We start from the raw sequence: 19,195 nt of genomic DNA on the forward strand, positions 1-19,195 counted from the left end.
AGCTGGTAAGTCCAGAATAGTTTGCAGTATCCTTCTCAGGAATATCCTAACAGGCTGGTAATGTCCATATCTAAATCAAGAGCATATACAATAACAGCCTGACTCGTTCTTCAAAGTTGGGAATCACCGCAACTTACTTGTAAATCCGTAGGTGGTAAGGAGAGCAAAGCATCAGGTGTCCGCCGGCAGACGTGTTGTGGTGCTCTAGCATCAACTAGTTTCGCCTGTCTAGCAGGCTTCGTCAGGATGACTGAGTGCACCTTCTGTTCCTCCTCTTATGCTCCCTCTGATTGCGGTTCCCATAGAAACGGGTAAACGCTACCGCCCACTTCGGTTACGGTTACCATAGCAACGGGTGGGGATTACTTCCCATTTCCCGTCATCACTTCCGCCCTTACTCCTGTTGTGTCGTTTAGTCTTCCTATTTATAACTTCCGCCCTTCGGCCACGGGGTCCTCCTCTCCTGGCCGCATCACCTCGTTCTTTTCATATGGCGTCCAGCGTTGTCATGACTCCTTGTAGCCATACGTCAGTTCCTAACTCCATCAGTTCCGCCCTGATCGGCCGCATGACTTCCGCCCACACATTTATTCTGCATCGTGGATAGTTATATTTCCTATATTTGGACTGATATAGTTCTTTATTATTATAAAACTATCCCCATTGTTTTTATGTTATTTTTTCATTGTCCATATAATCCAAGTTCTTATGTATTTGACAGTAGATTTACTCTAAACCTGGGGATTTCTATATTTATCTTTTAAATATAGCAAAGACACAGACAAAACAACACAAAACACAGTGAATTAAAAATTATTAATCTATATTAAAAATATATATATATATATTTTTTTTTTTTCTCAAAGAATGAATCAAATCCTCGGACAGTAGAGGTATGTAATGAGCTAGGGGATCGGTCTTTTCTCAATTCTCCTTTAAAAAAGGATTGAGATCCCATTCTACATTGAGCCCCCCCGGTATCAATGTTCCTAATTTAAATATCATTCTTGCTTCTTCCTTTAGTAATAGATCATTCCAGTTCCCACCTCTCCAGGGTTTCTTTACCATTTGTATACCTATAAACTTCAGACCTGAAGGGTCACTTTTGTGTTCCTTGGTGAAATGTTCTGGGATGCTATGATTCTCTTTATTATTTTTTATATTATTTAGATGCTCATTAATTCTAATATGTAGGTTCCGATACGTCTTCCCTACATATTGAAGCCCACATGGGCACACTAGCAAATAAATCACCCCTTTCGTGTTGCAGGTAATTCTTCCATTTATTTTATATTCTTTCCCTGTTTTTCTTGATATATACTGTCGAAGAAAACCAGATAGGTTCAAGAGTCAGAAGGTGGTTAAACATGTTTTACCTCACTCTGACCACCTAGTGGATATACGTCAGGAACCCTGGGGAAACCCAGGTAAGAAGTTTGTGCCTCAAAAGAAGATGCTGGCTCGCTATCCCCTCGCGCCAGAGCTGTCTAAAAATTGGGAAACGCCACCTCCAGTGGACTCACATGTGGCTAGGATGGTGGTTTCCTCAGCTCTACCTGTCACTACCGTCACGTCTCTAAAAGAGCCTACGGATAAACGTGTGGAGGGTTGTCTGGAAGCGATTTACACCCTCACGGGTGCTGCACAAAGGCCCACTATTGCAGCAACATGGGCTGCAGAGGCTATTGAAGCCTGGGCCCTAGAGTTAGAAGCTGAAATCTCTTCTGACCATGCTAGACAATGCTTGTCATATATTGTCACAGCTTCTCACTATATTAAAGAGGCGGCTTCAGATGCCGGTATCCTGGCAGCCAAGGCCTCTACTACATCAGTCCTGGCTCGCTAGATTTTGTGGCTGAGATCCTGGTCTGTGGATCTGGACTCTAGAAAAACCCTGGAGGTACTCCCTTTCAAGGGAGATATTCTGTTTGGGGAGGACTTAAATAAGATTGTGGCTGACTTGGCTACTGCCAAAACTGCCTGTCTGCCAAGTACCGCTCCTTCTGTGTCGAAGGCTAAAGGTACTTCCTTTCGCCCCTTTCGTCCTTCAGGTAAAACAAAAGGTCAGGCGTACAACAAGCAGGCCCGCACTTCCAAACCTGGTAAGCCGAAGCCCAAAAGAGCCTGGGCTGCCCGTCAGCCAGCTTCCAAGACCGATAAGCCTGCCGCATGACAGGGTGGGCCTCCCCCTGGGGGATCCCAGGGTGGGGGGCCGGCTTCTAGGGTATACCCAGGAATGGTTGAAGACCACTTCGGATGCCTGGGTACGGGAAGTCGTCACTCGAGGTTACGCCATAGCCTTCAAAAACCGCCCCCCTCATCGATTTTGCCGGACAGACGTCCCGTTGGAACAGACAAAGGCAAACACTCTACATTCGGTGGTACAGACCCTCCTGGATACAGGAGTCGTAGTACAGGTGCCTCTTGCTCAGAGGGGCCAGGGGTACTATTCTCCGCTGTTTCTGGTCCCGAAACCGAATGGGTCCTCCCGGCCCATTCTCAACCTCAAGGCATTGAACAGGTTTGTGAAAGTTTCCAAGTTCCGTATGGAAACCCTTTGCTCTATAGTTCTGGCCTTGGAACCTGGGGACTACATGGTCTCCCTGGACATACAGGATGCTTACCTGCATATTCCTATAGTAGTGTCACATCAGCAATACCTAAGGTTTGCGATTGGCAACCTCCATTACCAGTTTCGGGCGTTACCTTTTGGTTTAATAACGGCTCCGCGAGTCTTCACCAAAGTTATGGCGGTGATGACGGTGGTACTCCGCCGTCAAGGGGTCAGGATACTGGCAAATTCCCCAGAACTTCTCCTACGTCATCTGGATATGACGGTCCAGTTTCTACAAGCCCACGGGTGGCTCATCAACTAGAAGAAATCCTCCCTGGTCCCTGCTCAGAGCATGGTGCACCTGGGAACGCTATTGGACACTCACAACCAGCAGTTGTTCTTGTCTCAGGAGAAAGTCCTGAAGCTTCAGGACAGGATTCGTTGCTTCCTTTCTCGTCTGCAAGTGTCGATACATTCGGCGATGCAGGTGCTGGGCCTCATGGTATCAGCATTCGACATGGTGGAGTATGCTCAATTCCATTCTCGCCCCCTCCAGAGGCTGATTCTAGCCAAGTGGGACGGCCTGCCTCACCGGATCAGGTCTCAAATGATCTCATTAACTCCGGAGGTCCGTCTGTCGCTGCACTGGTGGCTCCAGGACCAACGATTGTGCAAAGGCCGTCCCTTCTGGATATCCGACTGGGTCCTGTTGACGACAGATGCCAGTCTAAGAGGTTGGGGAGCGGTGCTGGAGCAACACTACCTTCAGGGTCGGTGGACCAAGGAGGAATCTCTCCTCTCGATCAACATTCTGGAATTGCGGGCGGTCTTCAATGCGTTGAACCTGGCCCAGCATTTAATTCAGAACCGTCCTGTTCAAGTTCAGTCGGACAACGCCACCACAGTGGCTTACATAAATCATCAAGGCGGCACTCGAAGCCGTTTGGCAATGAAGGAAGTCTCACGGATTCTTCATTGGGCGGAACGCCATCTACCGGCCATATCGGCAATATTCATTCTGGGAGTCCTGAATTGGGAAGCGGACTTTCTCAGTCGTCAGGACGTACACGCCGGAGAGTGGGGCCTCCATCCAGAAGTGTTTCAACTCCTAGTGGAAAAGGTGGGCCTTCCAGACGTAGATCTGATGGCGTCTCGACACAATCACAAGGTTCTGGTCTTCGGAGCAAGGACGAGGGATCCTCAAGCAGCATTCGTGGATGCGCAGGCGGTGTCGTGGAGGTATCAACTGCCATACGTGTCCCCTCCAGTGTCACTCCTGCCCAGGGTAATTCGGAAGTTCAAGCAAGAGAGAGGAATTCTGCTTCTCATAGCTCCAGCGTGGCCCAGACGGCACTGGTTCTCAGACCTGCAGGGCCTATTGTCAGAGCGTCCAATTCTACTTCCACAATGTCCAGACCTCCTCGTTCAGGGCCCCTGTGTCTACCAGGACCTAGCCCGGCTGTCTTTGACGGCGTGGCTCTTGAAGCTTCCGTCTTAAGGGCTAAAGGGTTTTCTGAGGCGGTCATTCAAACTATGTTACGGGCCCGGAAACCGGCTTCTGCTCGGATTTACTATAGGGTCTGGCATTCTTACTTTATTTGGTGTACATCTAATGATTATGACGCTTCCAAGTTTAGTACAGCCAAGTTGTTGGCCTTTCTTCAGCAGGGCCTGGACTTAGGCCTGCGTCTGGCCTCCCTTAAGGTTCAAATATCTGCTTTGTCAGTGTGGTTTCAGAGAAAGATTGCGACCTTACCTGATGTGCATACCTTTACTCAGGGTGTGTTGCGTATCCAACCTCCCTATGTCCCGCCTGTGGCTCCTGGGACTTGTCGGTGGTTTTGGAGGCGTTACAAGAGTCTCCGTTTGAACCTCTTGGTTCGGCTGATCTTAAGTGGCTTTCCCTTAAGATGGTGTTTCTGCTGGCTATTGCTTCAGCTAGAAGAGTGTCGGATTTGGGTGCCTTGTCTTGTAGTTCCCCATATCTGATATTTCACCGTGACCGGACGGTTTTTAGGACTCGTCCCGGATATTTACCTAAGGTGGTTTCTTCGTTCCACCTCAACCAGGAGATTGTGGTTCCGGCATTTGTTTCTCCTGATCTGTCTCCCAAAGAGCGGTCTTTGGATGTGGTACGGGCTCTCCATATCTATGTGAAGAGAACTGCTTCTATTAGGAAATCTGATTCTCTCTTTGTGCTGTTTGGATTTCACAAACGGGGCTGGCCTGCTCACAAGCAAACTTTGGCCAGATGGATTAGAATGGTGTTTGCACATGCTTATGTGAGGGCTGGTCTGTCAGCTCCTGCTCACATTACGGCCCATTCTACTCGGTCTGTTGGACCTTCTTGGGTGGCCCGCTGTGGTGCGACCCTTGAACAATTGTGCAAGGTGGCTACGTGGTTTTCAGTGAACACCTTCATAAGGTTCTTTGCCTTCGATACTGCCACTTCCCAGGATGCTTCCTTTGGACGCCGGGTTCTTGTGCCTGCTACAGTGCGTCCCCTCCCATAAGGAACTGCTTTAGGACATCCCCTATGTCTTTCCTTGTGGAGCCCAGTGTACCCCGCAGCAGAAAACAAGTTTTATGGTAAGAACTTACCTTTGTTAAAACTCTTTCTGCGAGGTACACCCTGACGCACTTAGCTTCTTTGGGTTAGTATGGCATTAGCCACTGACACTTCTCCTGTCGTGAGAGTGTGGTGTATGTGGCTACTAACCGTTGTCGTCTCTTTTCCTGCTACTGCATTGGGCTGGTTAACTAAAAACTGAGCTCCTGTGCAGGTAGGTGGGTTTATAGAGGAGGCGGCGCTATGCATTCTGGGAACAGTCAAAGCTTTTGAGCCTGTTGGTGCCTCAGATCAAAATCCTACTCTACACCCCCTATGTCTTTCCTTGTGGAGCCCAGTGTACCTCGCAGAAAGAGTTTTAACAAAGGTAAGTTCTTACCATAAAACTCATTTTTAACTCTTTCCACTTTATCCCTCTCCAAGGTTTGATACTTCTCCCCCTGAGTAACATCTACTCATATGTGTTAATAAAAAAAAAAAAAATAGATGGACTCAATACTTGAAAATTAAGTTGTTCAAGTGAATGTAGAAAACGGCTAATTTCCCTGTATTTTATAAACGTATTTTATATGGCCATCATCACTATATGAATTATTTTATACGGGTGTGGTTCATTAGATCGACAGTGTCTAGGTTGACAATGTTTAGGTCGACCACTATAGGTCGACAGTCACTAGGTCGACAGGGTTTCTAGGTCAACAGGTCAAAAAGTCGACATGCGTTTTTCATGTTTTTTTGGTGTCTTTCTCTCCGTAAAGTGACCGGGAAGCCCAATTAGAGCACCGTGTCCCCTCGCATGGCTCGCTGCACTCTGCACAGGTTACTATTCCCAATCGTAGTCCGCATGGATCGTTAAGTATGAAAAAGTTCAAAAAGAGAAAAAAATTAGAAAAACTCATGTCGACCTTTTGAACTGTCGACCTTTTGACCTGTCGACCTTTTGACCTGTCGACCTAGTGACTGTCGACCTATATTGGTCTACCTAAACATTGTCGACCTAGACACTGTTGATCTTCAGACCGAATCCCTTTTATACATCAGTTAATTAGGAAGATAAACAGGCCTACATTGAACAATTCACATGGATTCTACAGGTTTGAGTGATTTGTATCAGAGCCCTTTGACTGGGGACAGAAATGTAACGTAATATAAATAACGTGAGTCACATGTCAAAACTGATTTAAGGTATAGTTTGGTTAATGTTCAGTTTTTTGTTTGTGTCAGTCACAAGTTCAGGGTCTTAAAAGTGTATAGTATAAGTTTAACAATTATATCGTAAAAACAATTAATAGAGCAGGTTTAAATAAATATGTAAGTCCCCTCAGTTCCCAAGTCCATTCTGTTGTAACATAAGTCACGCATATAAACAATAAAATGTAACTACTAAGGGGGGTATGCAATTGTCCGCGATCATTGATCGTGGGTAATTGTCTTGCCAGGGGCTATTGAGATCGCCCCGATAAGCCGTCACGAGAAACAGCTTATCTGGGATTTTGTTTCACCTGCAGGCAAAGCAAAATCCTCGAAAATTTTGCTTATTTAATTCTACTTAAAACACATAGGTCTCACTGAACCAGGGTGTTTTCGAGTGAAAATGATTTTTTTGGGGGGGTGATCTAATTACATACGCCAAAAAAAATCTAAGAAACAGCAGGAAAAATCGCGAAAAACTTCAGTTTTTCACTCCCGATGCTGAATTGCGGGTAATTAAGTACCCCCCTAAGAGTGTACTTTTTTTTTTTTTGCTTCTAAGCATTAATAATGACAACCCACCCCACATTTTATTATTATATTTTTTAAATGTTGCATTTCAGGTTCAATTTTGTGTGTGGTGTATTTAAACTTCTAAGAATGAACATGAAATGTAACGTGAGTCATATGAAATGACCCATATGCAGAATTGATGTTGGCTGATATTCATGAGACTGCAGCCGATCAATTCACTGGAACCATGGAATAAGTGATGCAGCAGAGGCAGCCATCTTGTATGCTGAACCAGAATTCATGACAATGCAGCATGCAGGAAATATCTAGCACCTGATTAATATACTAGGAGGAACCAAGGCTATCCCTAGTTCCTAGTAAACTCATCAGCATTGGTACTTACAAAATGGCCACCTTAACTGAGTTTAGGTGACAGGAGTCTTCTAGTAGCCGATAACACACCTAGCAGTCATTAATGTTGCCGTTTGGCTCCAACTGTTACAATTCTGTGACGTTAGACAATAGGCAACAGCAGCATGTACTACATATGCAGTGTGTTTGACTCCCAACCAATATTTTATGGTAATGATTATCCTCCTATGTTCCCTAGTTAGAAAACTTTAATTACTGCTTTACTATGCTTTAAATATTTTTACACCATATTGTACTTACGTTTTATTGTATGGTTGTTTAGGTTTCATCATTTGTGCATTACGTATGGCTTGTATGGGAAGATGCTCTAATTTGTCTCTCCTGCTGCTCCAGAACTACATCCCCTGTGATCTACAGTGAACCATAAGGGTTACTCATTGTAAATGCTACAGTATGTGTAGTATGTATTTGCTAAGATGTACATACCAGTAGCGCTACATGTTTCTGTCATTTCTCTATGTCAGGTCCATGAATGGAAGAATAACAGCCCAAGCTTTCCGCTATGACCAGTATTTCCAGCCCTACCAGAGGGATGACTTTGTCCTTGTAAGTAATCTGTGTCCTTCCATGGGGGACATTTACTAAGCAGTGATAAGAGCAGAGAAGTGAGCCAGTGGAGAAGTTGCCCTTGGCAACCAATCAGCACTGAAGTAACATCTATAATTTGCATACTATAGAATTATACAGAGCTGCTGATTGGTTGATGGGGCAACTTCTCCACTGGCTCACTTCTCCGCTCTTATCACTGCTTAGTAAATGTCCCCCTATATACGTTACTGAATTCTATGGAATTCATGCTCCATGCTGGTAAAAGGCATCCTCCCTGCTTGTAGACTGCTAGCACCCTATAGTTCTCTCCATACTGATTGGAAAATCCCATAGCGCTGACCACCCTATTGGATTCCACCTGTCTCCTCACACAGTGCATTACATCTCTGAGCTACCTGAAGGGCAATACTAGGATATCTGTATGGAGATGGATGGTAAATACGTCCCTTTCCATTCCAACTGTTATCCCAATAGTCTTTTGTTGTTGCATTGTCATTTCTTGTACCTGGCAAACTCAGTACATCTGCTACTGCTGGGTTTCATCATCATTAACGGAGAACTCCATCTAAACATATTTTTATATTATTAATTTATGGTTACATTGTTAACATTTCTTAGCACTCAAACAATGCCCTTTTAGCTTGACTGTGTGCATGAAGTACTAGTAGTATTGGCTTTAAGTCAGCCTTTTTGTGTTAATGGTTTAAAGTTCTGCACGGACCCATTTCAAGGTCACTTAGACATGGATGCTGCTGACGAAGTAGGCACTTAGGGGGTCATTCCGAGTTGATCGTAGCTGTGCTAAATTTAGCACAGCTACGATCAGGCACTCAGACATGCGGGGTGACGCCCAGCACAGGGCTAGTCCGCCCCGCATGTCAGTGCCGCCCCCCCTGCAGAAATGTATTCATCTTTATAAAAAGCTGCAAGAGACATCCTAAGTAGAAAGACACCCACTGCCAGCTTCTGTGGGCCGAAGATGCAGCATCAGATCACTGTGCATGAACATCAGTCATCTAAGTGGTATACATTTAGCATCCTGGCGGTCAGGATGCTGGCTGTCATGTGACTGATGCTGATATCCCGTCACCACTCAGGACAGCGGCACCGGAACACTGACAGCCAACATCCCGAAGGTAAGTATCAGGTTAGACAACACAAACAAAGCAAAGATCCCTTCTCAAGTGCTCCCAGTGTACTGCAGCTGTAATTTCAAAATGCTGATCAGCCCATCAGCTGTAGAACATATGCAAACGAGAAAAACTTTTGATATCTCCGCAGCGCTGTCACTCCAAATAAAGTCTCACTTCTTATTCCTTTTATATATGTTCATTAATTAATTAAAACTTGCACCAAAATTCTTCAGTCAGATCCATAAAAGTCCCAAGGAAACTTGATAAAAATCACCAACTTTTATTTCTCTATCGTCCTAAGTGGATGCTGGGGTTCCTGAAAGGACCATGGGGAATAGCGGCTCCGCAGGAGACAGGGCACAAAAAAGTAAAGCTTTTACCAGATCAGGTGGTGTGCACTGGCTCCTCCCCCTATGACCCTCCTCCAGACTCCAGTTAGATTTTGTGCCCGAACGAGAAGGGTGCAATCTAGGTGGCTCTCCTAAAGAGCTGCTTAGAGAAAGTTGGACGAACCTGGAAAAGTCTCTTCACATAAACATTCTGGTACTAAGAGCAATCTAAAATGCTCTAAGCCAGGCGGAACCACTCCTGCAAGGAAAACCGGTGTTGATTCAGTCGGACAACATCACGGCGGTCGCCCATGTAAACAGACAGGGCGGCACAAGAAGCAGGAGTGCAATGGCAGAAGCTGCCAAGATTCTTCGCTGGGCGGAGAATCACGTAATAGCACTGTCAGCAGTGTTCTTCCCGGGCGTGGACAACTGGGAAGCAGACTTCCTCAGCAGACACGATATTCACCCGGGAGAGGGGGGTCTTCATCCAGAAGTCTTCCACATGCTAATAAACTGTTGGGAAAGACCAATGGTAGACATGATGGCGTCTCGCCTCAACAAGAAACTGGACAAGTATTGCGCCAGGTCAAGAGATCCACAGGCAATAGCTGTGGACGCACTGGTAACACCTTGGGTGTACAAATCAGTATATGTGTTTCCTCCTCTGCCTCTCATACCAAAGGTATTGAAGATTATACGGTGAGGAGGAGTAAGAACAATACTAGTGGCTCCGGATTGGCCAAGAAGGACTTGGTACCCGGAACTTCAAGAGTTGGTCACGGACGACCCGTGCCCTCTACTTCTGAGAAGGGACCTGCTACAACAGGGTCCCTGTCTCTTTCAAGAATTACCGCGGCTGCGTTTGACGGCATGGCGGTTGAACGCCAGATCCTAAAAGGGAAAGGCATTCCAGAAGGAGTCATTCCTACCTTGATTAAGGCAAGGAAGGAAGTCACCGCGAAACATTATCACCGCATTTGGCGAAAATATGTCGCGTGGTGCGAGGATCGGAGTGTTCCGACGGAGGAATTTCAACTGGGTCGTTTCCTACATTTCCTACAATCAGGATTGTCTATGGGTCTCAAATTGAGATCTATTAAGGTTCAAATTTCGGCCCTGTCAATATTCTTCCAAAAAGAATTGGCCTCAGTTCCTGAGGTACAGACTTTTGTTAAAGGAGTACTGCATATACAGCCTCCTGTGGTGCCTCCGGTGGCACCGTGGGATCTAAATGTAGTTTTAGATTTCCTCAAATCCCATTGGTTTGAACCATTGAAAAAGGTGGATTTTAAATATCTCACATGGAAAGTGACTATGTTACTGGCCCTGGCTTCCGCCAGGAGAGTATCTGAATTGGCGGCTTTATCTTATAAAAGCCCTTATCTAATCTTCCATTCGGATAGGGCAGAACTGAGGACTCGTCCGCATTTTCTCCCTAAGGTGGTATCAGCGTTTCGCCTGAACCAACCTATTGTGGTGCCTGCGGCCACTGGCGACTTGGAGGACTCCAAGTTGTTGGACGTTGTCAGAGCCTTAAAAATATACATTTCAAGGACGGCTGAAGTCAGAAAATCTGACTCGCTGTTGATACTATATGCACCCAACAAGTTGGGTGCCCCTGCTTCTAAGCAGACGATTGCTCGTTGGATTTGTAACACAATTCAACTTGCTCATTCTGTGGCAGGCCTGCCACAGCCTAAATCTGTTAAGGCCCATTCCACAAGGAAGGTGGGCTCATCTTGGGCGGCTGCCCGAGGGGTCTCGGCATTACAATTCTGCCGAGCAGCTACGTGGTCGGGGGAAAACACGTTTGTAAAATTCTACAAATTTGATACCCTGGCAAAAGAGGACTTGGAATTCTCTCATTCGGTGCTGCAGAGTCATCCGCACTCTCCCGCCCGTTTGGGAGCTTTGGTATAATCCCCATGGTCCTTTCAGGAACCCCAGCATCCACTTAGGACGATAGAGAAAATAAGAATTTACTTACCGATAATTCTATTTCTCGGAGTCCGTAGTGGATGCTGGGCGCCCATCCCAAGTGCGGATTATCTGCAATACTGTACATAGTTATTGTTAACAAATTCGGGTTATATTGTTAAGGAGCCATCTTTAAGAGGCTCTTTCTGTTATCATACTGTTAACTGGGTCTAGATCACAAGTTGTACGGTGTGATTGGTGTGGCTGGTATGAGTCTTACCCGGGATTCAAATTGCCTCCCTTATTGTGTACGCTCGTCCGGGCACAGTACCTAACTGGAGTCTGGAGGAGGGTCATAGGGGGAGGAGCCAGTGCACACCACCTGATCTGGTAAAAGCTTTACTTTTTTGTGCCCTGTCTCCTGCGGAGCCGCTATTCCCCATGGTCCTTTCAGGAACCCCAGCATCCACTACGGACTCCGAGAAATAGAATTATCGGTAAGTAAATTCTTATTTTAAAACACATCTTGGATATCATCGGGTAGCTAAAGTCCCGATAGAGTGGGTACCGCTATATAGAAAAATCCTTACCGTCTGGGAGGTCCGGTGAGCAGAACATCTCTCCGTATAGCTGCACTGCACTACCTATCAAATGTGTCTGGATTTTGCTCCGTGTTCAGACAATAGTGTGTGTTTTAAATAAAAGTTGGTGATTGGGGTGTCATACCGAACCCATCTGAGTAAACCCTCAGGTTACTTAGGATGTCCAGTAAAATCATGCTGCTGGGACCAGTGAAGCTTTGTTTGGCACTCCCAGAAAATGTGACCGGTTCCCCCCTGTTTTCTGGAATGCTGCCCCAAAACACCAGCAGCATGTCAACCATGCTGCAGCTTGTAATACACTGCGATCTACGCCACAGGACCAGATCATGAGCAGATTTAAAAAAAAAAAGATTGTCAAACTACAAAATTGTCTTGTGCACCTCCTGGGAACAATATCTATCATGCTGTATTAGTGATCAGAAAATAACATAACTAGTAAGTGCAAATAATATCTCCACTTTATATAACAATTATTACAAGTCTAGCTTTCCTGGTATGGAGGATGGTCAGTCAGTTTGTAGCTGTCCAGGATCGCAGTAGAGAGTCAGCAAAGATCCCAAAGGGTAAAGGTGCCAGATAGCCCCAGGAGAGCAAGTGAGTTCTCAGGTTCTCTATGGGGCAGCTACTGTCTAGGATGTTATGTGTTTGGCCTCTCTGAAGACCACTGGGCTGATGACATACTAGGCCGATGGAACAAGCTGTGGAATCGAGAGGAGTCTGGAATAAGACAGATCTCAATCTTTGTGTTGGGGTTGCTGCCTTCCTAAACAACGGAGACCCAGCAGGGGAGCATCAGAGGCACTTTTAAATGGAAGATAGTTAGGCCGCTAATAGCATATCCCGCTGTCATGAGACTAAGACCGCAATGCAGTTCAGATGCTGGGACGATGCCTGGGTGAATGGTGTAGCCCCAGGGAGGCCAGTGTGCAGATTGGCATCATCTACTCTCAAGAGGGACTAGAGTGTAGCTGAGCAGTACGGTCTCGGTTTGGGGGGTGGTTTGGTCTCTCAAGTCACCAGATTCCAAGCCTGCACAATGGACGTTGAGCCTTGCAACAAAATTTTCCATGTAATACATCTTGGTAGGATGCATACGGATGACATGAGTGGAGTTAATTGCTTTGGGGACCAGGAAAAACCTGATGTTGCAATATACAAACACTTTGTGCCCAGAATAGGTGAGATGTGGGTCCAGCTACAGGACCAGCAGGAAGGTAGTTGAGCTACAGGACCAGCAGGAAGGTAGTTGAGCTACAAGACCAACAGGAAAGTAGCTAAGGAGTTGAGGTTGAGCCAGAGGTAGAGACACTGAAGGGACAATTGGATTGATAGGAAGAGAACCAGAAGAATACGGTGCCACAAAGGTCTTTGAAGTAAAGGGTATGAGAAGAACAATGCTGAAGGCATCAAAAGGCCGACTGGATGTATATTAATAAGTGTCTCCTGGACTTCTTGCTGTATGTAGATGCCTTCTGAAAGAGTGGTCTCTGTGTTAGAATATTTGGGCTACATATATAAATTGTGCTTATTGTAATTATTACAGTTTTCTTCTACCTTTTATACAGTACATGTATATTTGTATATAATGTACACGATACCAGTGCACACTGCAAGGAGGCATAGAAGGTGAAATGCCTGTACAGCAATTACAGCAAATGTGAGATCTGCAGATGTATTTAGTGGCAGACTTATAGTAACAGAGTGGAAATTGATTGTAAATGACTTTATCAGATGCCAGGGCAAAGCCACTTTGTGTCCAGCAGACATAACGTATGTTGATGACATTTCCATATTTATATATTTATGTGCTACTTGTTGGAACTAGCTTCTATTAAGTGCAGTACCCCTGTACTCCGTGTTAAGGCCAAATCAGGTAATATCCTAATCCAGTAGTGAGGACAACCATATTATACTCAGAAATAATGACACAAATGGAACTTGTCCCAGGGAAGGATGGCACACCACACAGTATACCGAGGTGGTGGGGGTGTAAAATCACACGCCAAGCTGTAATACCCCTTTTCTCTGACGTCCTAGTGGATGCTGGGAACTCCGTAAGGACCATGGGGAATAGCGGCTCCGCAGGAGACTTGGCACAACTAAAGAAAGCTTTAGGACTACCTGGTGTGCACTGGCTCCTCCCTCTATGACCCTCCTCCAGACCTCAGTTAGAATTTTGTGCCCGGCCGAGCTGGATGCACACTAGGGGCTCTCCTGAGCTCTTAGAAAAGAAAGTTATATTTAGGTTTTTTATTTTCAGTGAGATCTGCTGGCAACAGACTCACTGCTACGAGGGACATAGGGGAGAGAAGCGGACCTACCTGCTTGCAGCTAGCTTGGGCTTCTTAGGCTACTGGACACCATTAGCTCCAGAGGGATCGAACACAGGCCCAGCCTCGGTCGTCCGGTCCCGGAGCCGCGCCGCCGTCCCCCTTGCAAAGCCAGAAGCAAGAAGATGTTCCTGAAAATCGGCGGCAGAAGACTTCGGTCTTCATTAAGGTAGCGCACAGCACTGCAGCTGTGCGCCATTGCTCCCCATGCACACCACACACTCCGGTCACTGATGGGTGCAGGGCGCTGGGGGGGGCGCCCTGGGGCTGCAATAAGAGTACCTTACTGGCAAAATAACACATAATATAGTCATTAAGACTATATATGTGTAAAATCCCCTGACATATATTCCATAAAAAGCGGGAGAAGCCCGCCGAGAAAGGGGCGGGGCTATCTCCCTCAGCACACTGGCGCCATTTCCTCTCACAGCTCCGCTGGAAGGACGCTCCCAAGGCTCTCCCCTGCAGTTTCCAGACTTCATAGGGTAAAAAAGAGAGGGGGGGCACTAAATTTAGGCGCAGTATCTGTATACTAATAGCAGCTATAAGGGAAAAATCACTGTATGTATAGTGTGAATCCCTACATTATATATAGCGCTCTGGTGTGTGCTGGCATACTCTCTCTCTGTCTCCCCAAAGGACTTTGTGGGGTCCTGTCCTCAGTCAGAGCATTCCCTGTGTGTGTGCGTGTGTCGGTACGGCTGTGTCGACATGTTTGATAAGGAGGCTTATGTGGAGGCGGAGCAGGTGCCGATAAATGTGATGTCACCCCCTGCGGGGTCGACACCTGAGTGGATGGTTATGTGGCAGGAATTACGCGACTGTGTCAACTCCTTACATAAAAGGTTTGACGACATAGCAGATGTGGGGCAGCCGACTTCTCAGCCTGTGCCTGCCCAGACGTCTCAAAAGCCATCAGGGGCTCTAAAACGCCCGCTACCTCAGATGGCAGACACAGATGTCGACACGGATACTGACTCCAGTGTCGACGATGATGAGACTAGTGTACATTCCAATAGAGCCACCCGTTACATGATTACGGCAATGAAAAATGTGTTGCATATTTCTGATATTACCCCAGGTACCACAAAAAAGGGTATTATGTTTGGAGAGAAAAAACTACCGGTAGTTTTTCCCCCATCTGATGAATTAAATGAAGTGTGTGAAGAAGCGTGGGCTTCCCCCGATAAGAAACTGGTAATTTCTAAAAAGTTACTAATGGCGTACCCTTTCCCGCCAGAGGACAGGTCACGTTGGGAGACATCCCCTAGGGTGGATAAAGCGCTCACACGTCTGTCAAAAAAGGTGGCACTACCGTCTCCGGACACGGCCGCCCTAAAGGAGCCTGCAGATAGAAAGCAGGAGTGTCACAACTGAGGGTCTGAGCTGACGGGAGGCAGCCTCAGTTGTAGGGGCTGAGATGTAACGGAACCTGGGCGGTTGTATCAGACCCCTAGACATGTAAGTAACATGTAGAATAACTGCCCGAAGGCGTGACCACGACAACCAGGATAAAAGTCAATGATGTTTATTATGACAAACTCCGTAACACAGCAGCAGTAAAAGGAAACATAAAAGTCAACAGAGGATAAATACAATTCCTGGGTACTACAGGGTGGCAAGGGCCACAGGCACTGGTAGTGTGAGACAGTTCTTATAATCTTCTAGTTGGAAAGTCCTTACCAGGCCTGACTGTAGCAATGGAGAGAACCCAGGATCGTACCAGCTGATGTTCCAGGAAAGGCTGGGCTGCTGTAGGTAAAACGGCTGCTGTGGATACTGGCTGGAACCAGACTGTTGTTGGTACGGAGTGGATACTGGCTGGAACCAGTTAAATAATAAACGAACTTGAGAGCGATGAAATAATAATGAAGTTTGGAGTTTGAGAGCGGTGAAATAATAATACCGGTGGAGAGTGGTAAACTGCAGAAAAGGACACCGGCCCTTTAAGAGAAGCTGTACACTGCTGGAAGCTGGGCTGGAAGCAGGTGATTGTTTGAGAGCGGTGAAATAATAATACCGGTGGAGAGTGGTAAACTGCAGAAAGGACACCGGCCCTTTAAGAGAAGCTGTACACTGCTGGAAGCTGGGCTGGAAGCAGGTGATTGTTGTAGCTGGAAACAGGTGAGTCCAGAATGGATCGGAGAGTCAGGCTACACCGCAGATGGAATGCTGGTGCGGGTCTCTATAGCAGAAGTCTGGAGACAGGAGCTGGAACCTGGAAGACAACCACAGGAGAGAGACAAACTGGAACTAGGTTAGACAACCAAAGCACTGACGCCTTCCTTGCTCAGGCACAGCTTACTTATACCTGCAGCAAGGAAGGGGTTGGCTAGGCAATTATGCAAATCAACAATACAGACAGCAGATTGGTGGAAATGCTCAGATGACAAAATCCAAGATGGCTGCGCCCATGCAGACACTTGGAGGGAAGTTTGGTTTGTAATCCATGTGAGAATTGAAACAGTAATGGCGACGCCGGCCACAGGAGACAGGAGACGCCAGACTGACAAGCGCACATTTAACCACGCGGGCACAGCGGAGGCCGCGGCTGATGAAATCACCACTCTGACATTCTGCATGTGGAAACTCAGGAACAGCGGGATCCGGTCCTGGAACGCTGAGCCAGCCTTAGGAGGCATCTGAAGGGTAAGTAATGGCGTCCAGATACCCGGATCGTGACAGCACCCCCCCCCCCCCCTTTAGGAGTGGCCCCAGGACACTTCTTAGGCTTTAAAGGAAACTTTGCGTGGAAATTTCGGACCAAGGCAGGAGCATGGACGTCTGAGGCATTGGTCCAAGAGCGTTCTTCAGGACCATAGCCCTTCCAGTCAATGAGGTATTGTAACTGACCGTAACGGAAACGTGAGTCCAAAATCTTGGCCACCTCGTACTCGACTCCCCGTTGAGTCTGAACTTTGGGAGCTGGAGGAAGTGCGGAATGAAACCGATTCAGGATCAGCGGTTTCAACAAAGAAACATGAAATGTCCTGGGTATTTTCAAGAAGGATGGTAACTGTAACCTGTAGGCAACAGGATTGATGACTTGTTCAATCTTGAAGGGTCCGATGTAGCGAGGTGCAAATTTCATGCTGGGAACTCTCAACCTCAAATTCTTCGTGGACAGCCACACACGATCACCCACCTTGAGGGCAGGAACCGCTCTACGCTTTCTATCGGCAAACTTCTTATACCTGAATGAGGCTTTAAGCAGGGCTGCGCGGACGTTCCTCCAGTTATTTGAAAACTGACGCAAGGTGACATCCACTGCTGGAACAGAAGTTGCGGGAAGCGGTTGGAATTCTGGGACTTTAGGGTGGAATCCATAATTAATGAAGAATGGTGTAGAAGAAGATGAGGAATGGTATTGATTGTTGTGGCTGAACTCGGCCCAAGGAAGGAGTTGAACCCAGTCATCTTGAGAGGAAGACACATATATACGTAGGAAGGCCTCCAAGTCCTGATTCACCCTCTCGGTTTGACCATTGGTCTGAGGATGGTAAGCCGTGGAAAACTTTAACTTGATTTGGAGGGCTTGACACAAACTTCGCCAAAATTTGGCTACAAATTGTACTCCACGATCCGAGATGATCTCTTCAGGAAGACCGTGAAGTCGGAAGATCTCTTGTATAAACACTTGAGCCAACTTGGAAGCTGACGGAAGACCGGTGAGAGGGATGAAATGTGCCATCTTGGTGAACCGGTCAACTACCACCCAGATGGTATTAAACTTGTTGCAGATAGGTAGATCGGAAACAAAGTCCATCGACAAATGGGTCCAAGGTCGACGGGGAACAGATAATGGAACCAGTTGCCCCGCAGGCGACTGGCGGGAGACTTTGTGTTGGGCACACTTTGGGCAGGAGGCAATAAATTCCATAACGTCCTTCTTCAGAGTTGGCCACCAGTAGGACCTAGAAATAAATTCAAGGGTTTTCTGAATGCCTGTATGTCCAGCAAAACGGGAAGCATGGGCCCAATGCATGAGCTTCTTCCTTAGAACTGGCTTAACAAAACTTTTCCCTGGTGGAGGCGTAGAGTCCATCCCTACCGTGGAGAATGCCAACGGATTAATAATAGGATGCTTGTCTGCAGACTCGGACTCATTTTCTTGCTCCCATGAGCGGGAAAGGGCATCGGCCTTACGATTCTGAGAACCCGGACAGAACTGGAGTTTAAAGTCAAACCTAGAGAAGAAAAGTGCCCATCTGGCCTGACGAGGATTCAGACATTGTGCGCCTTTGAGATATAAAAGATTTTTGTGGTCGGTAAGAATGGTGATTGAGTGGGAAGCTCCCTCCAACAGGTATCTCCACTCCTCCAGAGCGAGCTTGATGGCTAGCAACTCCTGATCGCCAATGGCATAGTTGCGCTCAGCTGGGGAGAACTTCCGGGAGAAGAAACTGCAAGGATGTAGATGTCCATCTTTGGCCCTCTGGGATAACACTGCTCCTACTCCAACGGAGGAGGCATCTACCTCTAAGATAAAAGGAGAGTCGGTGTCGGGCTGTTTCAGAACTGGTGCAGAGATGAACCGTTGCTTCAGAAGGTGAAAGGCCTGTGTAGCTTCCTCGGACCACTTGGACGGATTAGCACCTTTCTTGGTTAATGCAGTGATAGGCGCCACAATGGTGGAAAAGTCTCGTATAAATTTTCTATAATAATTGGCGAACCCTAAGAACCTCTGGACCCCTTTGAGGCTTAAGGGTATAGGCCAATTCTGGATTGCTTGGAGTTTCTCAGGATCCATCTCTAGTCCGGAACCGGACACAATGTAACCTAGAAACGGAATGGTTTTAACTTCAAACACACACTTCTCCAATTTACAATAGAGGTGATTGACACGGAGACTGGAAAGAACCTCTTTTACCCAGAAACGATGATCTTCGAGATTATTAGCAAAGATGAGGATGTCGTCTAGATAAACCACGACATGGCGGTACAAGATGTCCCTGAAAATCTCATTCACGAAGTGCTGGAAGACTGCTGGAGCATTGCTCAATCCGAAGGGCATGACGAGGTACTCATAATGTCCGTCACGGGTGTTAAAGGCGGTCTTCCACTCGTCACCCT

General features: G+C 46.8%; 1 protein-coding gene across 1 annotated transcript in view; it reads left to right on the plus strand.

Annotated features, from left to right (window-relative positions):
* CFAP300 (cilia and flagella associated protein 300) overlaps positions 1-19,195 on the plus strand; it is a 158,367-nt gene that overhangs the window by 22,960 nt on the left and 116,212 nt on the right. The window contains exon 2 of the mRNA XM_063957013.1: positions 7,724-7,805. Coding sequence (XP_063813083.1) covers positions 7,724-7,805 — 82 coding nt within the window. The remainder of the gene's footprint in view (positions 1-7,723; positions 7,806-19,195) is intronic.

The sequence above is a fragment of the Pseudophryne corroboree genome, chromosome 2 (assembly GCF_028390025.1).
Source record: "Pseudophryne corroboree isolate aPseCor3 chromosome 2, aPseCor3.hap2, whole genome shotgun sequence".
Classification (NCBI taxonomy): Eukaryota; Metazoa; Chordata; class Amphibia; order Anura; family Myobatrachidae; genus Pseudophryne; species Pseudophryne corroboree.